Genomic DNA, 26981 nt, shown 5'->3' with positions numbered 1-26981 from the left:
CAAGACTTCCATGCAAGTACTGATGGAGACCGGGGATGGTGTCCGGACGGAGCGGACTCACGACAAGAGGGCCAGACGTTTGTCCGGCGGAAGGCGAATCCGAGCCGAGGCAGAGTCGAACTGAAGCCCCAAGAAGACCAGAGACTGGGTGGGGGAGAGAACAGACTTGTCTCGGTTGACCATCCACCCGAAGCGACATAAGGTCTGAAGAGAGAGGCTCACATTCTCCAGAGCCTGGGCTCTGGTTGGGGCTTTGATGAGAAGGTCGTCCAAGTAGGGTATCACTGAGACCCCTCTTGACCGTAACAGAGCTACCACAGGGGCCAGAATCTTGGTAAAGACTCGTGGCGCTGTGGCCAGACCGAAGGGGAGAGCCACAAATTGATAATGACCTCCCGGAACCGCAAAGCGGAGGTACCGCTGGTGTCCGGGAAAAATTGGAACGTGGAGGTAGGCATCCTTGATGTCCACCGAGGAAAGAAACTCCCCTTGATACATAGATGCCACCACCGAGCGGAGAGATTCCATTCGGAAATGGCGGATAAGAAGATGGTGGTTGAGACGTTAGAGATCCATTGAAGGAACTGGGACGATGACACCCTGGACGAGAAGGGACTGAAGAGCCTCCCGAAATTCCCTTGCAAGCGAGGGAGACTGGAAAAAAACGATCCCTCGGAAGAGAGGCAAATTCTATCTGGTATCCGTTGGACACCACGTCCCTTACCCAGGAGTTCTGAATGTGCGTGGTCCAAACGTCTCGAAAAAACAAGAGACCACCACCCACCCGGAAAAAAGCTGCGGGCGGGGGCGTCCCTTCATGCAGAAGTGGGTTTGCGTTTGGCCGCAAAACGGTCGGGACGGTTGGTGTCCGACTTCCCCGAAGGACGGTCCTTGAAAAAGGGAACCTTCTTTTCCCGTGGAGGCACCTGGTTGCACCCTTTAGAGGGGCCAGACGTCCGAAAGGACCGAAAGGAAGAAGACTTCCTACGGAAAGAAGTGCTAGGTTTGTTTTGAGGTAATAAAGAGCTCTTGCCCCCTGTCGCCTCAGAGATAATCTCATCCAGGCGCTTGCCAAAAAGACGGGAACCAGTAAAAGGAATCTCGGTGAGACGCTTCTTGGATGCAGCGTCCGCGTTCCAAGTTTTAAGCCAAATGGAACGACGGAGGGCCACTAGATTACCGGTGGCATAAGCAGCGCAGCGAGCTGAGTGCAAGGAAGCAGAAATCTCCAGCTTTGTAACATTGGAGGGCCAGAGCAGACAGTTCTTCCGGGGAGAACCTGAAAGAATGCCCTGACGGAGTTGGGACTGCCAAACCGAGAGGGCCTTAGACACCCAGGTGGAGGCGAGGGCAGGGAGCAGGGAAGAACCTGCTGCTTCAAAGGCATACTTCGCTAACAACTCAACCTTTTTGTCTGCAGGATCCTTGAAGGCCGCTGCATCCGCTAGAGGCAAGGTAGTAGCTTTTGAGAGGCGGGAAACGGGAGGATCCACCAATGGAGAAGAAGTTACTTTGGAAACAAGGTCCTTGGCGAAAGGATATCGCGCTTGGACTTTCTTCAGTCCCTGAAACTTCTTCTCAGGGTGCTTCAAGGCAGATTCTAGAATGGCCTCAAATTCAGCGTGAGAGCTGAACACTTTGGGTGCCGGTCGGGCACGATGAAAGGATACCTCTGGAGCTGCGTCCGAAGTTCCTGGGTCCTCTAGGTTAAAGGTGTCTCTAATGGCCATAACCAATGAGTTCACCGTGTCCACTGAGTCCGAACGGTCCTCCGAATCGGATGCCGAATCGGAACCCTCGGCCGCTAACTCTCCAGGAGAGTGCGAACGAGTGGAGGTGGCCCTGGAAGAGGGGAACTCCGACCTGGTACTTGGTTCAGGAAAGCCAGAGTGGCGGCCGCGGGAACGTCCTCTAGAAGAGGGATGCGTGTGGCCTGAAGAAGTGGTTGGGCGAGACCTGTGAGAGGAACGCCCGTGCCTACCAGTAGACTCCTGGGAAGAGTCAGAGGAGGCACCCCTATTACGCTTATGCGAAGCGTAGGGAGAAGGGGAACAGGACCTTCTAGAGGGCCGTTGAAGGGTAGACCTCTCCAAGGCAGTCACCACAGAACGGTAGACCTGTGCCAAGTCGGATATAGACCGGGAGAGGGAGGAAACCCAGGCTGGAGGGGTGGCCGAACCCACCAGGTCTGAAGGGGCACCTGGGTTAGAAATAGCAGGGGGGTCTGGGGGAGTAGTGGAGCAGGCAGAACAAAAGGGTTCAGCAGAACCTGGCATTTTTGCAGAGCTGCTTTTACAAGCCTAATGGGTAACTAATATTCCCGGAATCTGCTTAGAGGGAGGAACAGTTTTGGGCACAGACATAGTCAAAAAATGAACAGTCTTACCCAGAGTGTGTCCCAAGGCAGCTGCTGTGAGGAGAACTCTGCACCGTGCTGAGGGAGAGAGAAAAGACGCCGGCCAATAGGAGGAAAAGGCCGGGTCAGGGCAAGGAGCTCTGTGATTGGCCCCTGTACGGCCCCACGCGTGCACAGCGCTGATTAGTGGCCCTTTTGCTGAGGCGCTTATGCGGCCAGGTGGGAGGAGCTAACGTCCGCCGCCTGTAGTGAGACCTGTGCGCCCGGGAACGGAGCAGGCGAAGTGCCGTCGGCAACCGCGGCTGCCGAAAGTGAAAGTAAAAAAGACACAAGCCGCCCGCAGGGAGAAGCCTGCGCCGTGTACAGTGAAACACACACTTCTTAATAAAAGTGCCCGTACAAACAAACACTGAATTGCTCAGTGGCCTGGAGGCGGGTATATCCTGCGGGGAGGAGCCAACTTTTTGGTTACCATAGTGTCAACCTCCTAGAGACAGCAGCATATACCCAGAGTCTGTGTCCCCAGAGTCTGTGTCCCCCAATGGAGCCGATAGAGAAATGGCATTTTTTCTTCAATTTTGTAGCACAATGAATTTTTTTCCGTATCGCCGTGGATTTTTTGGTAAAATGACTAATGTCACTGCAAAGTAGAATTGGTGGCGCAAAAAATAAGCCATAATATGGAATTTTAGGTGCAAAATTGAAAGCGTTATGATTTTTAGAAGGTGATGAGAAAAAAAAATGGAAATGCAAAAACGGAAAAACCCCTGCGTCCTTAAGGGGTTAAGTAAGGCAGTGCTTCCCATCCAGGGTGCCTTCAGCTGTTGCAAAAATACAACTCCCAGCATGCCCGGACAGCCTTTGGCTGTCCGGGCATGCTTCGAGTTGTAGTTTTGCAATAGCTGGAGGCACCCTGGTTGGGAAACACTGAAGTAAAGGCTCGTTCACATTATCGTTTGTCCCCGTTACTTCATGCTCGTTCTCAAATCTGTTAAAGCCTTTTGCAAACGGCTGTAAATGAATCCCATTGATGTCAATGGAATTATTTTTTACTGTCCTTTTGCAAGCCGTTTGCACCGTTTTGTTCCTAATCCGGTATTTTTGATAGCAAAAAAGACTTTGCATGCAGTATTTTTTTTCCCCGTCAAAAATAACAGAATAAAAATGGATATTATAAATTTAACATTGAAGTCTATGGAAAATGTTTGCATCGTTTTTAATACCCGTTTTTGAATATCCGTTATCCATTTTTAATATCCGTTATTACTTCTGAGCATGTTCAGAAGAGGTGAAAACAGCGGACTCCTGCAGTGCTGGGGGACTACTACTACTCCCATCATGGAACAGACTTGTTTCCGTGATTTGAGCAGTAGTTCCCCCGGCTGCAGGTGGCTGGGGAGGCTACATTAGTGCTTGTACTAATATTTCCATCATGGAATAGAGTCTGTTCCATGTTGGGGGTAGTAGTACAGGGGCTGAGGGTTTGATCGAACTTGGTCTCACTTCTGACACCCGAAGCGATCAGAAGCTATTAACCAGGGAAGCAGGCGGCATGCTCCGCTCCCCTGTGATGTTTATAGTATTGACCCTCGATGAATTGACCCTCGATGCCAGACATTCAGGGCTCCCGGCGAGGTATTTAAAAATTAAAGACACTATATACATCGCTGGGGAGTGGAGCATGCTGCCTGCTCCCCTGGATAACAGCTTCTGATCGCATCGTGTCTCAGAAGTGAGCCTCGTTGCGATCAAACCCTCAGCCCCTGTATTACTACCCCCAACATGGAACAGACTGTTTCATAATGGGGGTTGTAGTACAAGCACTAACGTAGCCTCCCCCGCCGAACTTCATTGACTTTAATGAGCCGACCCGAGTCAAACAGTGACTCTGGACGGCTCATTTCTGGCCCATATCCAGTTTTGTGACCGGACCTAAAACCGCAGTAAACTACAGTTTTAGGTCAGGTCATAAAACCGGATACAGGGCAAAAATGAGCCGACCGGAGTCACTATTTGACTCCAATCAGCTCATTAAAGTCAATGGAGTTTGGTGCTGGTCCGCCTGGGGATAAGGAAGCGCGCAGTTTTCCCCTCCCCCAACTGGATCCGGCAGCGGTACGCTTAAACCGCAGTGTGAATGCAGCCTTAGACGTTCATCTACTAGTGTTTCATTGTACTCACTATGCCACTCTCACAGTCTATCATGGTGCAGAGCAAGGCTGCAATGGAGGATTGCAGAGATTGGTCTGGAAACCATGCAAACACCGTGAAGAGGACTTTGAGAAAACATCACACCAGTCCTCCTCCTTGGATAATAGTGTAGGGTGGCTTATAGGGGTTCTCCACTGGAAAACATTTTTTATTTTATTTTTTTAATCAACTGGTGCCAGAAAGTAAAACATATTTGTAAATTTCTTTTATTAAAAAATCTTAATCCTTCCACTACTTATTAGCTGCCATTTGTTCTACAGAAAGTTATTTTCTTTTTGAATTTCCTTTCTGTCTGACCACAGTGCATTTTAGGAACTGTCAAGAGTAGGAGAAAATCCCCATAGCAAACCTATCCTGCTCTGGACAGTTCCTAAAATGGACAGAGGTGTCAGCAGAGAGCACTGTGGTCAGACAGAAAGGAAATTCAAAAAGAAAATCACTTCCTGTGGAGCATATAGCAGCTAATAAGTAGTGGAAGGATTAAGATTTTTTTTTTTAAATAGAAGTCATTTACAAATATGTTTAACTTTCTGGCACCAGTTGATTTAAAAAAAATTTTTTTTTTTCCAGTGGAGTACACCTTTAATGTACAGTATTCAGATCCCTCTACTGATTCGTATGCAGAACCAATGATACGGACATTTCTTTGATCAAGATCTTGATGTTTTGTTCATTCAGCATGGCAGGACATTCCTCAGACAACCAATTATATCCTCATTAATCCTTATTAATAGTTTGCAAAGGCATGTAAGGACATGTATTTCTGCGCGTGTTGCTCATACTTGAGATCATAGTCGAGATGTTTTTTAATATTTACTTTTTTTTTTCACGGTTTCCATCAGGGCTGTGGAGTCGGACTAAATTTTGGGTACGTGGAGTCAGTCGAAGTCGGCAAACAATACTCCGACTCCTACTAAATTTAGATTGGAATAAAAAATAACAAAAAAGCAAGTTTAAATGTCCCAATTCACAAAAAGTTATAATTAATGACTTCTCTACTGTAAGAATAAAGACCAATGCATGCAGTGCCTCACGTAACGCAAAACAAACACGTTAAGTGACTGTGAAGAAGCATGCTTTTCATGTGCTTCACTATATGGCACGCAACGCACAATTAGGAGCGGTAACACATACTTTCCATAGTGTTGTATTCTGCTGTTACAGGGAACCCATGGGTAACCTAGCCTCTCACTGATAAGGGATTAAGTAAATATATTTTTTGCAGGACTAGAGACACTTGCATAAATGAAGGGAATGGAGGGTCAATAGTTCAAGACTGAAGCTGTAAACCATTGGAAAAACTGCTGTCATTCAGCTAAGGCTATAAAAACTTGTGAACTCGATTTATTAGCTTACATTTTAAACATAATATCAAATAACACTAGGTGGGGGTACTCTATCTATCTAGGTAGTGTATTGTCCGAGAAATTAGCCTAAAATGGTATCCTCAAACTACTGGAGAAAATAATATAAAGCAGAAAGGATTGGCTGGTTCTCAAGGACTGGGAAAGAAATAAATAATTAATAAGTTACTTATTTATTACCTTATTACTTGTTAATTATTTATTTCTTACCCAGTCCTTGAGAAGCAGCCAATCCTTTCTGCTTTAAATTTTAAACATGACTATGGGATTCTACTAGGGAAATCATGTTTTATAATAAATGCCCCTTCCTGGATCCTCCCACTGCTCTATCTTCAGCAGCAGATCAGCACACAAACTGTTCAATACAGTAGACTGTTGCCTTCCCAGCCAGTAGTCCTGTGGTAATGACATGTATGTTGCCTTTTTTTTTACCTTCAAGGAATGTATAAAATACATTCGCATATGAATACAGAGGAGTCGGAGTCGGGGATTCGGAAGTACAAAAAACGTCTGAGTCGGAACATTTATCTACCGACTCCACGGCCCGGGTTTCCATATCATGAACATCTCTATTGGTCCTATGCTTTCTACAATTCCATGACTTTTCCTTCTTGGTTTGCACTTCAGTGTTGAGGAGTATTTATCTCTCTCATACCCCATGTCTGCCTTAGAATATTTTATTGATACACCTCGTATACAGAGACTGAGATTCTTTCCGCTCTTATATTGCTACATATAATTTATTGCTTTAATTTTGCAGCTAAATGGAAGGCTGATGGGAAAGGCCGGGAGGAGATGCAGTATGAAGTGGTCTGGAGCGGCTCTCTAAATGTTGAAGAGAAGTAGGTTTCCCAAAAAATTGTGGCATTACATTGCATTGTACATAGACTGAAACAGAGTAAGGTGGTCCGGCACATACAGGACTAAGGCTGTGTATATATAAATGACGGAGGAGTGCGGTAGTAACGGCCAGACTGGAGTTGATGTCGGCGGTGCAATGCCCGATAAAGTTGAATTCTGAATGCTAATACAGTGATCCCTCAACTTACAATGGCCTCAACATACAATAGTTTCAACATACAATGGTATTTTCTGGACCATTGTAACTTGAAACCAGACTCAGCATGCAATGCTACAGACAGTCCAGATCTGTGATACCTGTCACAACTGGAAGAACCGACCAATCAGAATGGGCATTTTACTGGTAAATCACCTGTATTACTGAGGTGCATGCACTGACTGGTGTCTGGTAGCGCCCCCTACAGTACAGGGAGGAACTACAAGTTCTGTACTACTCCTTAACCGTGCCAGAATTAGCTCCTCCTTTCCTTTGGACACCAAGTAAGGGCGGCTCCATTTGGGACACTGTGTGTACTGTATAGTACCCTGAAGAAGCTCCTGTCCTCTACATAAACCATTGTTTCCCAACCAGGGTGTCTCCAGCTGTTGCAAAACTACAACTCCCAGCATGCCCGGACAGCCAACGGCTGTCCGGGCATGCTTGGAGTTGTAGTTTTGCAACAGCTGGAGGCACCCTGGTTGGGAAACACTGACATAGACAGAGATATACGCTCCCAGCAGATCTTTATTACTTTCATATGTAAGGAATTGCTTTATCTCTATTAGTTATCTACTTATTTTTCTTTAATCCTCACTTTTTCTTTTTTTCGGATGACATTTTGGGGCTTCAGAACCAATTACCAGGTTTCCATAGAGTTCTGGTCTCAACATACAATGGTTTCAACATTCAATGGTCATCCATGAACCAATTAAAGGAGTACTCTGGTGCAGAGTATTCCTGCTCCGTCCTGCCCGGGCTGCAAAAAAAAAAAATGAAAGTAAACCATCTCTCACCTACCAGGGTTCCCGTGGAGCGCCACTACAGCTGATCGGTCCTCCGGTCCATCCTCTTCATACTTCCATGTGAACGAAGCGTCACATGGTGCTTAGCCTATTATGGGCCGAGGCTGAACATCGCGGCGGCCGGCGATAGGTTGAGCGCCATGTGACACTTCGTTCACACGGAAGTATGAAGAAGATGGACCGGAGGACCGATCAGCTGTAGTGGCGCTCCACGGGAACCCAGGAAGGTGAGAGATGGTTTATTTTCATTTTTTTGCAGCCCGGGCAGGACGGAGCAGGAATACTCTGCACCAGAGTACTCCTTTAATATTGTAACTTGAGGGACCACTGTATAGAAGACGGGACAGCACTCACCTTACAACAAGGCTTTATTGAAGCATTCCGGTGGTGACAAGCAGAGGCAGCGGTGGGGGGGACAAGACCGGGACAGACTGTTTCACGCTTTCACAGCGCTTCTTCAAGCCGGTACACACTGCAATACCCATGGGGGCTTGTGAAGAGCATTGCACCCTTTTGTCTGTCGTACATATACACAGCTGTTTAGTTCCCCTTTATTGCATGGTCGTGACCGCTCCCCCAGAGTGAGAGCTTTTCTTTGCAACAAATCATCGCTGTTGCTAATGGTAACAAGTTGGGGGTCCCCCATTATGTCTTCCATTGACTTGGTTAATGGGCACCCCCCGCTATGTCATCCATTGATTTAAAGCAACAACATCATCTTAATTATTTACGTAACATCTGAGTGTAATCCAGGGATTGTATCAGGTAAAATTAGATTTTATTTACCTCCTCCTCTAGTGTTTATATAGTGCTGAAGAAATCAGAAAGACCTAAAGGGGTACTCCAGGGGAAAACATTTTTTTTATTTTTTTTTTTTTAAATCAACTGGTGCCAGAAAGTTAAACAGATTTGTAAATTACTTCTATTTAAAAATCTTAATTCTTCCAGTACTTATCAACTGCTGTTTGCTTCACATGAAGTGCTTTTCATTTTGAATTTCTTTCCAGTCTGTCCACAGTGCTCTCTGCTGACACCTCTGTCCATGTCAGGAACTGTCCAGAGCAGCATAGGTTTGCTATGGGGATTTGCTTCTGCTCTGGACAGTTCCTGATATGGACAGAGGTGTCAGCAGAGAGCACTGTGGACAGACTGGAAAGAAATTCGAAAAGAAAATAACTTCCTCTGGAACATACAGCAGCTGATAAGTACTGGAAGAATTAGTCTTTCTAAATAGAAGCAATTAAACACAAAAAACCCAGGTAAGTCTGGGACTACATTCACTATATAATCACAATTGCCCCAGGACAAAAGTCCGGGGCACTAAAGTCCCATTTGGAACTGACAACCTTAAAGGGGTACTCCGGTGAAAAACAAGTTTTTTTTTTTTAAATCAACTGGTGCCAGAAAGTTAGACCGATTAGAAAATTACTTCTATTAAAAAATCTTAATCCTTCCAGTATTAATTGGCTGCTGAATGCTACAGAGGAAATTCTTTTCTTTTTGTAACACAGAGCTCTCTGCTGATATCACGAGCACAGTGCTCTCTGCTGACATCTCTGTCCAAATTTAGGAACTGTCCAGAGCAGCATATGTTTGCTATGGGGATTTTCTCCTACTCTGGACAGTTCTTAAAATGGACAGAGGTGCCAGCAGAGAGCACTGTGGTCATGATGTCAGCAGAGAGCTCTGTGTTCCAAAAAGAAAAGAATTTCCTCTGTACTATTCAGCAGCTAATAAATACTGGAAGGATTAAGATTTTTCTATAGAAGTAATTTACAAATCTGTTAAACTTTCTGGCACCAGTTGATTTGAGAAAATTAAAAATGTAAATAAATAAAAAAAATTCCAGCGGAGTACCCCTTTAAAACTTAACTTTTAATGAACGCCACATACATTAAGACCTGGTGATTAGTACTGTTAAAATTGTCGTCACTATATCCTGAATATATATATATTACTGTTGTAGATACCAGCACGATTATGGGTATGTGGCGTGGCCTACAGGCTCTTACACCATAATGGATCTGCACCTACTACACAATTTATTATTTTCTTGGTGGGGCCTACAGGCTCTTCCACCGTGGGTGAGCAGTCACTACCTCTTCTGACAGGTATACAGGTGATGCAATTAAAAACATAAAAAATTGCCCTCCTCAAATTGAGAGGGGAAGTTTTTCATGGTTTCAAAGGGGTTATCCAGGAAAAACTTTTGTTATATATATATATATATATATATATATATATATATATATATATATATATATATATCTATCTCTACTGGATCCAGAAAGTTAAACAGATTTGTAAATTATTTCTATTAAAAAATCTTAATCCTTTCAGTACTTTTGAGCTGCTGAAGTTGAGTTATTCTTTTCTGTCTAAGTTCTCTCTGATGACACCTGTCTCGGGAACTGTCCAGAATAGAAGCAAATCCCCGTAGCAAACCTCTTCTACTCTGTGCAGTTCCCGAGACAAGCAGAGATGTCAGCAGAGAGAACTGTTGCCAGACAGAAAAGAACAACTCAACTTCAGCAGCTGATAATTATTGGAAGGATTAAGATTTTTTTAATAGAAGTAATTCACAAATCTGTTTAACTTTCTGGAGCCAGTTGATATAAAAAATAAAAAATAAAGTTTCTTCCTGAAATACCCCTTTAATGGCGTCACCTATATACCTGGCAGAAGAGGTAGTGACTGAACACCCACGGTGGAAGAGCCTGTAGGCCCCATCAGTGGCTGATGACATCAGTGTAATCTGTGGCTGTATTTTTTGTTTTGCAGCGAGTTTATCAGCAGCGCGTTGTGCATCCCGTTGGCGAGCCAGAAAAGGTAATAGCGTTAATGAAACGCATCCGCAGAATTTGTAAGAGAATGTCGGCCCAAACAAAATGTATTGTCTAAAACCTTGTGGCTAAAGCCATACACTAGAGTTGCAACATTTTAAAGCATTTGCTACAATTGTACATATGGCCTGATGTACCATATATATAGTGCAATAGGTTATCATTTAGAGCACTGTCTCCCAACCAGGGTGCCTCCAGTTGTTGCAAAACTACAACTCCCAGCATGCCCAGACAGCCGAAGGCTGTCTGGGCATGCTGAGAGTTGTAGTTTTGCAACAGCTGCAGGCATCCTAGTTGGGAGACACTGATTTAGAGAATAATGTAGAGGTTCTTGTGTATGCATTGTTCTTACCTGTTAAGCTGATGTGGCAGGCATGTGATAGGCTGCATTTTAGATGTGAATTCCTCACCGAAGCGGTTGTGTAATGTTGTGCCTACATTTCCCATGATGCCTTTAGCTGAGGGTGAGACGTTTGATCATTGCACCTGGTCATCTTATCAGGATGCTGATGCTGGACTTCACCTAGGTGTGCTTATTCGACTTGGGTTGAGAGCGGGTTGAGGTCAGTACACATAGTGCAACAGAAAAATTGTTCCATGAGGTGAAAGTGATTTTAAAGGGGTACTCCGGCGCTAAGACATCTTATCCCCTATCCAAAGGATAGAGGATAAGATGCCTGATCGCTGGGGACCCCCGCGTTCTTCCACACCGCACCCCGTTAAAATCAGCCCCCGGAGTGTACTCGCTCCGGGTCTGATTACTAGCGATCACGGGGACGGAGCATAGTGATGTCACGGCTCCGCCCAGTGTGACGTCACGCTCCGCCCCTCAATGCAAGCCTATGGAAGATCACGGGGGTCCCCAGCGGCGGGACCCCCGCGATCAGGCATCTTATCCCCTATCCTTTTGGATAACATGTCTTAGCGCCAGAGTACCCCTTTAACATTATCACAATTTTAGTGTTTTATGAAGAGATGAAGTCTTTAGGCAGTGTTCAAATTCATTTTTTGCTGCATTTTATCTGTTTTTGCTGCGTTTTGCACCTTTTTGTGCAGCGATGTTGCGAAAATCATATAAAAAAATAGAACAAAAAACAATGAAATGTAGAAAAAAAATGCAATGTGTTAACACAGCCTCATGAGAAGTGTAGAACATCAGGATCGGGCGTTGTGAATAAACATACCTGACGCGCTGACATCATCCCATATATATATTTTTTTTTTCAGGCTGTCAGGATATTGCCAGGGTTGGCCATCTTTACGCTAATATGTATGGGCAGCTTTAGTATGTACATATATTTCTATGTGTATTTAGCTGCACTTGTCTTTATTATACAGGAGCTCTACCGGGAGGCCGGACTGGACCTGTATCGTCATCGGCTTCACATCTGGTTACGTGCGGTTTTACACTGAGGTTAGTTTAGACTTTTTATTTTTTTTTTACCCATATCCAAAATAACATCTATGTAAAATGATTTTCTCCTTTGTTTAGTAAGAGGTTTTACAATTTCCCAATATACGGTCTTCATCCATTTCTCACAGTTTTCAGCATCTCTGCTTGCTGTGATTTAATAGAATCCATTATTTTGGTTCCTTTTAGTGAATATAAATCTCTGCTACTCATGTGGTGATGTTAAATGGCTCAATTTTGGCAACAAAAATTGGGTTGTCCCTCCAGCTTGAGGGCTTACCTAGCCTTCCGAGGCTGCCATGTTTCTCTTCTCTGCCTGTGGCAGACTCTACCAATAGAACACAGATTTGATGAATCAATGCAATCTGTAGGAGCCATATAATGATGGCTCATACAAGTCCTCTAGGGCAGTGTTTTCCAAAACAGTGTGTTTCCAGCTGTTGCAAAACTACAACTCCCAGCATGCCCAGACAGCCGTTGGCTGTCTGGGCATTCTGGGAGTTGTAGTTTTGCAACAGCTGGAGACACACTGTTTGGGAAAACGCTGCTCTAGGGGGACAAGTGTAAAGAAAACAAAAAGTTAAAAGGACAGACATAACCCCGAAGTGTATTGAGCCGTGCTTCTGTGTATGCATCATATGACCAAGAGAGATTTATACGCATCTGAACATGAAAGGGTTACTCAACTTAAAGGGGTTATCCACTTAAAGGGGTTATCCCATAGACTTGCATTGAGGTGGTTGGGTGTGACATCATGAGGGGGCGGGGCTATGACGTCACGAGCTCCCGGCTCCAGCGTTGGGAACAGTTTTGTTCCAAACGGTGAGCAGCGGAGTACCCCTTTATTGACTGTGGTAACCCACATCGGGTTCCTAGGATGTCTGGATTTGAGTAGTTACACCTCTGTCTAATTTCACTTCTTTATAATGGACTTTTTACTTTTCAGAGTGGGGTTCTGCTCCTTGCCCAACTTTTAAATGAAGATCCAATTCTTCAGCTCAAGAGCAGGACCTATGAGATCCCAAGACACCCAGGAGTCACTGAGCAGGTAATGTGTCTGGCTACGGACATCTTCACCATTTCTCACCAATGCATATAAATAGCCGCGTTTCCTCTTCTTCTTCCGTTCCATACACAAATTTAAAGTGACCTTGTACACGGTTACAGTAGAGAATGTGAATGCTTCATAACTTCCTGGGATACCTATTATAAAAAATATTGTGTATGTGTATGTATATATATGTCTGTACTGTGTGTATGTGTATATATATATATATATATATATATATATATATATATATATACACAGTACAGACAGATAGATAGATATATATATATATATATATATATATATATATATATATATATATATATATATATACAGTACAGACCAAAAGTTTGGACACCCCTTCTCATTCAGAGTTTTCTTTATTTTCAGGACTATGAAAATTGTAGATTCACATTGAAGGCATCAAAACTATGAATGTGGAATTATAGACATAACAAAAAAGTGTGAAACAACTGAAATCTGTCATATTCTAGGTTCTAGCCACCTTTTGCTTTGATTACTGCTTTGCACACTCTTGACATTCTCTTGATGAGCTTCAAGAGGTAGTCACCTGAAATGGTCTTCCAACAGTCCTGAAGGAGTTCCCAGAGATGCTTAGCACTTGTTGGTCTTTTTACCTTCACTCTGCGGTCCAGCTCACCCCAAACCATCTCTATTGGGTTCAGGTCCGGTTACTGTGGAGGCCAGGTCATCTGGCGCAGCACCCCAACACTCTCCTTCTTGGTCAAATAGTCCTTACACAGCCTGGAGGTGTTTGGGGTCATTGTCCTGTTGGTCCAACTAAACGCAAACCGGATGGAATAGCAGCCGCTGCAAGATGCTGTGGTAGCCATGCTGGGTCAGTATGCCTTCAATTTTAAATAAATCCCCAAGTGTCACCAGCAAAGCACCCCCCCCCACACCATCACACCTCCCCCCCACACCATCACACCTCCCCCCCCACACCATCACACCTCCTCCTCCACACCAGCACACCTGTGAAATGAAAACCATTTCAGGTGACTACCTCTTGAATCTCAACAAGAGAATGCCAAGAGTGTGCAAAGCAAAAGGAAGAACCTAGAATATGACATATTTTCACACTTTTTTGTTATGTCTATAATTCCACATTTGTTAATTCATAGTTTTGATGCCTTCAGTGTGAATCTACAATATTCATAGTCATGAAAATAAAGAAAACTCTGAATGAGAAGGTGTGTCCATACTTTTGCTCTGTACTGTTTGTGTGTGTGTGTGTGTGTATATATATATATATGTATGTATACATACATACAGTGGTCCCTCAACATACGATGGTAATCCGTTCCAAATGGACCATCATTTGTTGAAACCATCGTATGTTGAGGGATCCGTGCAATGTAAAGTATAGGACAGTGGTCTACAACCTGCGGACCTCCATATGTTGCAAAACTACAACACCCAGCATGCCAGGAGTTGTAGTTTTGCAACATCTGGAGGTCCGCAGGTTGAAGACCACTGGTATTGGAGGTTATACTCACCTGTCCCCGCTGCTCCGGATCGTCACCGCTGCCCGGGATGTCGCCGTCCATCGCTGTCGCCGTGTCCCCGGGGTGTCCCCGACGCTCCGGCAAGGCCTCTGCTTCCCCGGCATCCTCGCTCTCCGTCGCCGCCATCACGTCGCTACGCACGCCGCTCCTATTGGATGACAGGACGGCGTGCGCAGCGACGTGATGGCGACGATGGAGAGCGCCGACGATGCAGGGGATCCCGAAGACGACGCGCCAGAGCCCCGAGGACAGGTAAGTGATCGTCAGCGGACCACACGGGGCACCGTAAACGGCTATCCGGTGGCAGCTGAAGCAGTCTGCGCTGCCGGATAGCCGTTTATGCGGTGGCCCCGACATACAAAAGCATCCTATGTTGATGCTGCCTCTGCGAGGCCATCGTATGTTGAAATGATCGTATGTCGGGGCCATCGTAGGTCGGGGGGGTCACTGTATATGTATGTATATATATATATATATATATATATATATATATATGTATATATGATTTATTATCTATCATTATTATTATTATTATATAATAGTAATTATAAGAAGTAATTAGAGATTCACTAAATTTTCCAAAACAATTCAGTTCATTCTAAATTTATTCACAGCGAATCGCTATTAAAAATGGCTTTTTAAATGGATTTCTGGGCTACAGAGAGCCTCAATAGGGATGTAGAACACTTTGCCTTGTTCAGCCGCCGCTGAAATTCCGCAGTGTGAACGGGTCTCGCGGAAGACCCATTCACACTAATGATACTGTTCACTGCGCGGAATTCCACGGGGATTCCGCAGGGTGAACGTTCCTTCATACATTTTGATGTTGGGAATATACCTATAAAGTCAATGGTGTCATTCTGGTGTCCGCCATGAGATAGTTTCAGCACTGGCTTTTTGTTGTTGTGTTTTAATTTTTTATTTTTTATGTTTGTTTTTATGCTGCTGATACTTCTATATAAATGTACTACCCGTGATCTGAAAATATGGTTAGTTAGTTCTATCTTGTGAATAAAATACCAGTGAACCCTTCATTTTTTGCGACATTGTTAATAATAATAATTTAATTGTTGTTGTTTTTATTAATAATAATTCATTTCTATTATTAAATTTATTGAATGATTGATAATAATAATTATTGATGTAATTATTACAGTAGAATCTCCCAATAGCAGACACTCACGGGGAATAAAAAAGTGTCCACTATTGAGAGATGTCCAATATTGGGGGAAAAAAGGCTCAAAAATCTTTCTAAATGACCAAATACTGTCCTGTACTAACTGCAGAGTGTAGTTACCTATAAGACATGATGAAAAGAAATATTACAGTAGAATCTCCCAGTGTCATTTAATCACCTCCCTCCCCTGTATCATTTCATCCCCCCTTTATACCCTATGCCACCTTATTCCTCTTGTCCCAAATTACCCCCCCCCCCCCAATTATAACCCACTGTGCCACATCATTTCCCCTTGATTTCCCCCCTGTGCCATTTCATTCCCCCATTATTACCCTCTGTGTAAATTCTTCACCCCCCTTTATGAAGTGGCAGAGGGGGATAAAGGGAGAAGAAATGGCACAGGGGGTGGTAAAGAGGGGGTGATGAATTTGCACAGAGGGCAATAAAGGGGGAATCAAGAGGAAATGATGTGGCACAGGGGTATAAAGTGGCATGGAGGGGATCATGGGGGTGAATGATGTGGCCGGTGGACGTACTGAAGCAGGAGATCACTGTTTAAACATTGGTCTTCTGCTCTGTACTGGGGCTTCTGCAGCGGGGGCCTGGGCCCCTTACTGGGGTATTGGCTGTCCCCCCTGACAGCGGCCCTGGGTACAAGGGAGATTTTACAGTATTAGTATTATTATAAATAATGATGATGATATAATATATATAATATAATTATGAATTAATATAATTATTAACAATAATTATTATTAATTAATATAATTATTAACAATAATAATGTATAGCGAAAATGAGTTGCTATAAGGAGCAGGGCATATTAACCACGACAGCTGTCCTGACTGCCGACTGCTTGCAGATTATTATTATTTGCGTTTTCTCACTTTTTCACTGTTTTCCTCCTGTAGCATGAAGAAATGAGCATCCTTTACCCATCTGCTATTGTGACCATCGATGGCTTCAGCCTCTTCCAGTCACTCAGGGCTTGTCGCAATCAAGTAGCACGAGGTAGGTTGGAACATACCTGCTGTCCGTCCTGCTCATCTTGTTTCAACACATGATATTTTTTGGGTGGTTTGATGTAGGACTGCAAGTAACCTACTATTGAGTTAGAGGTTAAAGGAGCACGCTGGAGGAAAAAAAAAAAGTTTTCAAATGGAGAATCTCTAGCGCTCCAGCAGTCTCCTAGGGTCTTCTACTCTGGTCTGAGATCGAGCAGGCCAGAGCAGAAGATCGCCGATAACACTGATCAGTACTATGCCCTATACATAGCACTTAAACAATATTAGCAATCAAATGATTGCTATAAATAGTCCCCTATGGTGACTATTAAAGTAAAAGACTAAAAAAGTAAAAAAAAAGTAAAAAATCCCCTCCCCCAATAAAAATGTAAATCACCCGTTTTTTCCCATTTTACCCCCCAAAAATGTAAAAAAAATTATTAATAAACATATTTTGTATCGTCGCGTAATTATCCCGTATGGTGAACGGCATAAACGTAAAATCGCCGCGTCGATCCCGAACAGCCCCCTGAGCTAACCAGCATGAGTGTACTTTCACTTTAGGGTTAATAGCGCGCTGCACCGCGATCAGTGCCGTGCGCTATTAGCCACGTGTCCCAGCCGTTGCTAGGTGCTGGGCCCGCGTTATAGACAGGGAGTGGGCGGAGGGCGTACAGGTACGCCCTCCATCCCCAACAGCTTAAGGGGTTAAATGGACACTATTTTTGCTATTGCACTCCTTATGGTAAATAAAAAAAAATCTTTCTAATGTACTTTGTTTAAAAGAAAATAAAAAAATAAAAAAGTTTTCTGTGTTTTGTGTTTAAAGAAGCTGTCACTAGGTGTCTCCCTACTTGTCCAGAGCACATAACCCCCCCCCCCCCAATCTCTTGAACAGACTTTGGATTCCTGCTGGCTGGCCTGTGCAGCCTTAGCCAATCATAGCTCATCTCACATTGAACTGCTCTGGGCTGTGTGTAGCAGAGTGAGGGAGGAAGTTCTCCCCTGTATGGCTTCAGATGATTTCACGCCTGCTGGGGAACGCCCCTTCCAAGTCTGTGAATCTGAGACTGAGCAGAAAATACAGAGCAACATCAAGGTAGAAAACGAAAAAATAATAAATATAAAAGCAGGGGGTGGTTTATCATGATGGGGGCCATGAACTGGGAGGATTATACAATTTAACAAGATCATGAGAGGTACTCTTTAAACGGGTATTCCACCCATAGACATTTTATCCCCTATCCAAAGGATTGGTCCCGCTGCTGGGACAGTGTTCTGTGCCGAATGCTGCTCCAGTCTCGGAAACACCATGTTTCCAGGACATGAGACATGACGTCACGCCTTGCCCCCTCGTCACATCACTCCATGCCCACCCTCGATTCAGGTCTATGGGAGGGGGCGTAATGACGTCACATCTCCAGTCCCGGGAATGCTGGGTTTCCGTGACTTGAGCAGTACCTGGCATAGAATACCGTGTGCTGCACGGAGATCGCGGGGGGGTCCCAGTGGCGGAACCCCTGCAATCAGACATCTTATCCTCTATCCTTTGGAAAGTGGATAAGATGTCACTGAGTGGAGTACCCCTTCAAAATGCTGGGGAATTGAAATATGTATGTTAGAAAATTAAGTATGGTAGAAAATTACACAAACTTCTTAAAGACAGTGGTAAAATTGTATTTATGTAGTCATTAAATAGTACAACACTAGAGAGTTAAATCTGTAGACATTCTAGAGATTTCGCCTCGTTGCCCACATGGTTGACGCTCTTAGATCTCTCCCTTACGTGCCCATGATGCAGTGTCCATCCATTTGTAGGAACGTTTCCATGACGTCCATTTATTTCTGTGTGGGTGGAAGTTAATTTAGCGCATCCAATGTTTAGTTGTAGCTTTTTTTTTTCTTGGTTTATTTCTTCCCCTTGGAATGCGGAAAAACTGATAAAAAGTTCTCACTTCTACGAGATCATTAGGATTTTGCTTATTAGCAGATGTGGCATAAAGGAAAAAAGTGACAGCTGGTACAAGAGAGATTAAGCGAAGGCCGCGGGGAATGCGTCATCTGCCATTAGCACGTACCTCCCCATCTGTAATGCTTTTCCGTATTACCCAGAACGTGCGTTGCCTCTCCATTTACCTTGGAGACAATTAACCTCTGTTCTCTTGATCATTGGGGGTCCCAGTGGTCAGACCCCCACCCCCAATCACCTATTTATCCCCTATCTTGTGGAATAAGAATAATTTTTAATCTTGAAATTACCCCTTGCAAAACTACTGCTCCCAGCATGCCCTGGCAGCCTTTGGCTGTCTGGGCCTGCGGGGAAGTGTAGTTTGTCAACAGCTGGAGGTTCCCTGGTTGGGAAACACTTATCCACACGATAAGGGATAAGTGTCTGATACTAAGGGAAATCTGACCTTTCTCTGGGTTCCCATTGACAATGTTTGGAGTGCGAGGCCGACCCATTGGGTTCCCATTGGCAGTGTTTGGAGTGCAAGCTGACCCATTGGGTTCCCATTGGCAGTGTTTGGAGTGCAAGCTGACCCATTGGGTTCCCATTGACAATGTTTGAAGTGCAAGCTGACCCATTGGGTTCCCATTGACAATGTTTGAAGTGCAAGCTGACCCATTGGGTTCCCATTGACAATGTTTGAAGTGCGAGCCGACCCATTGGGTTCCCATTGACAATGTTTGGAGTGCGAGCCGACACATTGGGTTCCCATTGACAATGTTTGAAGTGCGAGCCGACCCATTGGGTTCCCATTGACAATGTTTGGAGTGCGAGCCGACACATTGGGTTCCCATTGACAATGTTTGGAGTGCGAGCCGACACATTGGGTTCCCATTGACAATGTTTGGAGTGCAAGCTGACCCATTGGGTTCCCATTGACAATGTTTTGAGTGCGAGGACGACCTATTGGGTTCCCATTGACAATGTTTGGAGTGCGAGGCCGACCCATTGCTTTTTGCAGTGTGAAGAGTCAGAGCCCCATTCTGGAGATTGTGCGCAAAATTGCAGTTAGCTCAGGGTGCTGATGGGAACCTCTGCCGCAAGATCGCGGGGTCCCAATCAGTTAACCTAACAGCGGGAGGTCCCTTACATGCCTCTGTTCTGTTGGATCAGTGCTCTGAGAATACAGGCAACCTCAGCAGGCTGTATAAGCAGAGCACCAATAACACTGATTAATGCTATGGCAATTGATCCTAATTGACCTCCGCTCTCATGATCAATGGGGGTCCCAGTGGCCAGACCCCCACTGGTCACCTATTTAGAATCTATCCTGTGCATAGGGAATATTTTTTTCTTGTTGGAATAACCCCTTTGATCCAGACTCCAAGCCAATCTCCCAAAAATGTATCTATACCCTGAAAATTTTTATCTCAGACTAGACTTCTAAATAGAGACCCCAAATAACTCCTTTCTTCAGACCAGATCCTAAAATCTATCCAGATCAGACCCTTAGGGCCCATTCACACTAGGGCTGCACGATATGGGGAAAATTAGCGATTGCGATTATGGGCCTAAATATTGCGATTTCGATATGCAATGCGATATAATAAATAAATGGTGAAATCCCCCCATTTCAAATCTATACCCCTATTTTATGCCGCCCATTTCACATCTCCCCCATTTCTGTCTCCCAACCTGTCACATTCCCCCCCCCCCCCCCCTCCCCCGATCACATCTCCCGGCTTGTTTTGCTGCCGCCTGCTCCAGAACCTCCGCCTGGAATATTGCGTAGTGTGAATGAGCCCTTACATTTCCGTATCCCTCCCCACTTACATGTCGGCTCCTGTTCTTCTCTTGGCACCGCCGCACTGGGTTGTAGCATTGTACCCGGCAGTGTAACACTTACGTAACACCGTGAATAGTCTAATGTTTCTAGGATTATAAACACTGAATTACATTCATTTCTATTTAACATATCGTTGTTTGTTCCAAGAACCAATGCTAAATCATGTTCTATACTTTTTTATTTTTTATGTTCCTTTTTAAAAATCAGCTGCTGCTTCTGGCAACGAAAACGTCCAGCCCCCTCCTCTGGCCTATAAGAAGTGGGGTTTGCAGGATATTGACACTATAGTTGATCATGTCAGCGTTGGTGAGTAAATCTGCTTCATACACATGGTCCAAGGCATTGTTTCCCAATCAGGGTGCCTCCAGCTGTTGCAAAACTACAACTCCCAGCATGCCCGGACAGCCGAAGGCTGTCCGGGCATGCTGGGAGTTGTAGTTTTACAACAGCTGGAGGCACCCTGGTTGGGAAACACTGCTCGAAGCTGTCCCCTGGGACATTTTCCTCTCCATATAAACACAGTGGATACATTTCCGGGACCTATCTGTTGTACCCGACATATCGCTTTAGTACCAGGCAAAGCCACATATACCGAGGTGCAGTTCTGTTCATCGGTGGCATATAGTAGCGCTGTGGCCTATGCCCTAAATAATGTTCTACATAAAATATATGTTTGATGTTTTATAATATATTTATTACTTTATTTCCTCTGTTCCTAGGCATCACGGCCCTCTCTCCATTTGATCAGATGAAGACTGCCTCCGTTTTGGGGGGCTTTAATGCCGCCATAAAGAGCAGCCCTCCCACCATGTCTCAGTATATTACTGTGGGTTCTAATCCGTTCACCGGCTTCTTTTTTGCCCTGGAGGTCAGTGTTGTGATAGTACGGTATTTGATGTATTCCTTTTGGATGTTTTTTTTTTTTTTTTGTCCTAACAGTGTTACCTGTCTGTCTCTGCAGGGCAGTACGCAGCCATTATTATCCCACGTGGCTCTCGCAGTTGCCAGTAAACTGACCTCAGCCCTCTTTAGTGCTGCCAGGTACTTTCTATAAATTTTGCATTGCCGATTTTGTTGGTCTGTTGTACGCGCTTGCTTACGGTAGTTGTATTTTATGTCGTTCGGCTGTATAATCTGTGATCTATTTCCATCTCTCTCTGTGTTGTAGTGGCTGGCTAGGCTGGAAGAGCAAACACGAGGAAGAACCACAGCAGAAGCAAAAACCTAAAGTTGAGCCTGCTACCCCTCTGGCTGTCCGGTAAGTATCCCATGGCTATTACGAAGGACGTTCAACAATTTTCCGCACTTTGACCAACATTTATCATTGTCTTTAGACTGTTTTTTTGTGTCTACAAAAGGCTCAAGCAGGGTTTATTTGCGCCTTTTGCTTTACACATTTCTGCTGATTTTGAGTTGCAATCCACTGATTTTATACAATACACATAATATGGACGGGTTTTATGAACTGAACCTTTTTTGTGAAAAATGCGCAAAGCCACCGAAAAGTCTCTAAAACTACACCTGCCCAGACATAGCTTAGCTTTTTGGTGTATGTGAAAAGAGAAATTTCAGATAATGTGACCTGCACAAAATCTATCAAATGCTCTGCTCAATAAATTTGGTGCTCGTCTCATCACCAGCACACAAAAAAGTGTAGAAAAATGCTTCACTTACACCTACAATGATAAATGTTTCAATGACACCTATAATGATAAATGCTTCACTTACACCTACAATGATACATGCTTCACTTACACCTACAATGATAAATGCTTCACTTACACCTACAATGATAAATGCTTCACTTACACCTACAATGATAAATGCTTCACTTACACCTACAATGATAAATGCTTCACTTACACCTACAATGATAAATGCTTCACTTACACCTACAATGATAAATGCTTCACTTACACCTACAATGATAAATGTTTCAATGACACCTATAATGATAAATGCTTCACTTACACCTACAATGATACATGCTTCACTTACACCTACAATGATAAATGCTTCACTTACACCTACAATGATAAATGCTTCACTTACACCTACAATGATAAATGCTTCACTTACACCTACAATGATAAATGCTTCACTTACACCTACAATGATAAATGCCGGCCTTTATATTTTCGTTAGAAACGGTGAAGGCGGGAGGAGGAGTAATTGGTCTTGACTTAGTGAGTGAGAGAGTTAGCGACTAGTTCTGTCTGGCAAGGTGACTATGTGGAAAAGTGATGTACAGTGGTCCCTCAAGGGACTTAAAATATTAGTTCCACGATCACTATTGTAACTTGAGACGATTGTATGTTGAAACCATTGTATGTTGAGACCATAACTCTATGGAAACCTGGTAATTGGTTCTGAAGCCCCAAAATTTCATCCAAAAATAGGATAAAGTGAGGATTAAACCAAAATAAGTAGATAACTAATACAGATAAAGCAAATCCTTACATATAAAAGTAAGAAAGATCTTCTGGGAACTGTAATCACTGTCTATTTAGAGGACAGGAGCTTCTTCAGGGTCCTGTACAGTACACAGTGTCCTAAAAAAGTAAAATGGAGCCGTCCTCACCTGGTGCCCAAAGGAGCAGCCACTGACACATTTCTTAGATCTGCACTGTCCATCGCATTGTATGTTGAGTTTGGTTTCAAGTTACACTGGTCTAGAAAAGACGATTGTATATATAGTGAAAATATTGGAACCTGAGGCCATTGTAAGTTGAGGGATCTCTATAATTCGTTTTGAAAGAAACAGAGTTAAAAAGTGTTAACACTTTATGAATGTCCCTTATATGAAGAATAGTGCCCTCTCCTAACTTCACCCTGTGACACTGATTCTGGGACTGCACTGCAGCTTTTACTGTAAGAGGTCCTTTTGCAGAGTCCCCAGTCTAATTGAAAGCAACTTCACCACCCAGTCTAATTCAAGGCAGCTTCATCTCAGAAGCACGCACCCATGTATTAGGTAGTTGTACTGGCTAGTTTACATTTTATTAGTTTTTTTTTTTGCTGTGCAGCTTCACCACCGCTTCACCACACCAGTTGTCGTAAAAGGTGCTGTATCCTAGTGAAGTGGGGCATCGCAACCCAGACAGGGAAATTCTGATAGATGTATAAAAGCTGGCGTATAAGCACCATTTTAGTTAGGTTAGCCTGTCCAACTTTCTAAGCACTCTTATCTAGCAAGGTAAAGAGAAACCTAGTCATGTAATGGGGGAGTCACCTGGATACCCAGATAGTTGAAGGTTGAAACTACCTGTATCTGGGACTCCTGTACCCGTGGTAAGGGAGGGAGAGGGTCAAGGGGCATAAGAGCTTATTTGTCCATGTTAATATGCAAGCCAGAATAGGAACCAAAATCAGTAATAGAATAGGGTTACACACAGCGCATTCGCAACATGTTTCACACTGCGCATGAGCCGACAACAGTCATAGTGACTGCAGAGCGAGCTCTCTGCTGCGGCCAGGTAGCTCTGTGTGTCTTCTTGTAACAGTAGATTTCCCACTGGCAGTCACAAGCAGACACCCAGAGCTACCCAACAGCAGGGAGTTCGCTCTGTCGTCACTCTATGACTCTTAAACGTGCCGTCAGCCACTCTTTCCTCCAACCCACCACACCTAAACCCAACCAGGGAAAGGAGGATCGAATAAGACCTGCCAAGGGTTCTATGGCCAGGGTGAAGAGCAATGGGGACAAAAGAGGCCCCTGATGGGCACCATGCTGGAGAGGAAATATGTTAGTGGCCTAAAAACTCTAACCCTGCCCATCCCTATACAGGAGGTGGACAAATGTCTCAAAATAGGGACCAAATCCCATGCGGCCATAGACTGGTGGTGTGTTTTTAAGTGATCACTGACTTATAGCCCTGCCTCTTACTATAAGTCTCCTTGACCTTTGCCTTTAGGTTTGGCCTCCCAGATTCTCGACGTCATGGGGAGAGCATCACTCTGTCTCCCTGTAACACACTCGCCGCGGTGACCGATGACTTTGGGAGAGTGATTCTGCTGGATGTAGGAAGAGGAATTGCAGTACGCATGTGGAAAGGTAATACTGGTGTAGTCTGGTGAACTGTAGATAATCCTGCTGATGGGTTTAAGGTTTGCTTAGATATATATAGTTCTGGCCTTACCAGTTAATCTGACAACAGAGTTTACAATCTAATATCCTGACTGTGTAGCACAGAACTATATTGGAAAATTCTTTTTATTGAATCAAGTTGATCTGAAACTGCAGATGTACACCATTTTTATGGACCATATGGTGAGGAGGATTACTCACAATATGCTGCTGTATTCGATGACACTGTCGTTTCTCACATTTTTCTGTCCTTATACTTTGAAGGTTATCGAGATGCCCAGATCGGATGGATGCAGATAGTGGAGGACCTGCATGAGCGGGAAGCTGACAGAGGACACTTCTCTCCCTTTGGGAGCACCCAGGGGCCATGTAGAGTCGCCCAGTTCTTGGTCATTTATGCTCCCAGACGCGGGATTCTGGAGGTGTGGAGCACCCAACAAGGTCCACGCGTTGGGGCTTTTAATGTGGGGAAACACTGCAGGTAAGGTCTACTGGTGGTGTTTATGTTCTGGGTTAATGGTTTTATGTGATCAGATGTCTCCATACAGTGGGTAAACTCCAATCCCTATAGTTTTGGCTCTGTTCACACTGCTGTCAGAGGTTCTATTGGTAGTTTTATCAGATTTGACAGGAAATAAAAGCACAGAATGCTGTACTGATGCGCAATTGACATATTTGCTGCAATACTATGTTCATATAAATATCTACTGAGCTCCACTGTACTTAAAGGGGAACTCCGGTACTATCCACAGGATAGGGGTTAAGGGGGAGAGTCATCAAAACCTGTGCAGAGGAAAAGCTGACCAGTTGCCCATAGTAACCAATCAGATCGCTTGTTTCATTTTTGAAAAGGCCTCTGAAAAATTAAAGAAGTGATCTGATTGGTTGCTATGGGCAACTGGTCAACTTTTCCTCGGTGCACGTCTTGATCAATCTCCCCCTAAGTGTATGATGCTAAGACACCCTGTGATCTCCTGCCTGGCGTCCCGATGTTCTGAAGCCTTCTGTTCTGAACATTGGATCTTCTCGTGCACAGAGCGGCTGTGGCATTGGATCTTCTCGTGCACAGAGCGGCTGTGGTTGATGCACCCTTTTAGCTCGAGCTGGAGATGCACAAGCGCTGTACTTGTGTATCTCTGGCTCTTTCATTGACTGTGCAGTGTATAAACAGAGTAATGTATCACCTAGATTTTTTTTTTCCAGATTAGATCCACATACTTTTTTTCTAATCAGTTTATATTTTCTATTTTTTTTCCTTTTGTTTGTACTAGACCGAGACAGCAATATTGCCAAACAGCATATATAGTTATGCTTTACAGCAAGCCCCATGGGCATAGGCAACAATAGACTGGAGCTGCCCTTTTCGCATGAATGGAAACGTTGTCTGAGCATGCTCCGTGACCTTTGCAGAGGTTATTCTACAGGGATAATGATCTGTGAATAACAGATATTGTGTGTTCCCCTGTTATCTATACACTGGTGTCACCTTTCACTGTACTCCTGTCTGTGATGATAAAGAGGAGACTGCCGGGGAGTGATCTGTATAGAACAGGAAGTCTCAGCTTAGTATTAGGCACAGTGGCCAGAATGGAAACTGCAACATTTCAGGATTATTTTAAAGCATAGATAGTAAAAAGGTAAATTGAAAAAAAAAAAAAAATTCTAAAAGATTATGGTTAACATAAAAAACATCATTTATACAATAGATCATTTTGTGATGACACATTCCCTTTAATAGCCCTATAGACTTGCAGGAGGTGTATGTGTGAATACTCGCTCTCCTCCTTACAACACAATCGCTCATGGTCACCCCCCGCTATGCAAGTCTATGGGAGGGGGCGTGACAGCCGTCACGCCCCCTCCCATAGACTTGCATAGCGTGGCATGACGTCACACGGGGGCGGAGTCGTAATGTCAAGATACTCCGGCCCCGTGATCGCAAGATGACAGCCAAAAAGAGCCCGCACCCTTTCACATACGCATCAGAAAACCCGCAAAAACAAATAGCGTGTGAACGCACCCTCAAGGGGATACTACGCTGCTCAGTGTTTGAAGCAAGCTGTTCCAAACGCTGGAGCTCATGATGTCATAGCCCCGCCCTCTCGTGACATCACGCCCGGCCCCCACGATAGACTTGCTTTGAGGGGGTGGGGCATGCCATCATGGGGGCGGGGCTATGATGTCACGAGCTCCCGGCTCCAGCGTTCGGAACAGTTTGTTCCAAAGGCTGAGCAGCGGAGTACCCCTTTAAGTTGTGTATTGTGAGGCATAGCGTTAAGTAATGGATGGTGCGG

At 44.3% G+C, this 26981-nt stretch overlaps 1 protein-coding gene across 2 annotated transcripts in view; it reads left to right on the top strand.

Moving 5' to 3' along the window:
* Positions 1-26981, top strand: part of RAB3GAP2 (RAB3 GTPase activating non-catalytic protein subunit 2) — a 103188-nt gene that overhangs the window by 33322 nt on the left and 42885 nt on the right. For both annotated transcript variants that reach the window (XM_056568376.1, XM_056568375.1), the window contains exons 4-14: positions 6692-6773; positions 10576-10623; positions 11976-12051; positions 12995-13096; positions 16714-16813; positions 20808-20906; positions 21320-21468; positions 21562-21641; positions 21769-21858; positions 24515-24654; positions 24952-25168. In XM_056568376.1, coding sequence (XP_056424351.1) covers positions 6692-6773; positions 10576-10623; positions 11976-12051; positions 12995-13096; positions 16714-16813; positions 20808-20906; positions 21320-21468; positions 21562-21641; positions 21769-21858; positions 24515-24654; positions 24952-25168 — 1183 coding nt within the window. The remainder of the gene's footprint in view (positions 1-6691; positions 6774-10575; positions 10624-11975; positions 12052-12994; positions 13097-16713; positions 16814-20807; positions 20907-21319; positions 21469-21561; positions 21642-21768; positions 21859-24514; positions 24655-24951; positions 25169-26981) is intronic.

The sequence above is a fragment of the Hyla sarda genome, chromosome 3, assembly GCF_029499605.1.
Source record: "Hyla sarda isolate aHylSar1 chromosome 3, aHylSar1.hap1, whole genome shotgun sequence".
Classification (NCBI taxonomy): Eukaryota; Metazoa; Chordata; class Amphibia; order Anura; family Hylidae; genus Hyla; species Hyla sarda.
Note: the sequence above shows the minus strand (reverse complement) of the source record. Positions and strands in the feature narration are given on the sequence as shown.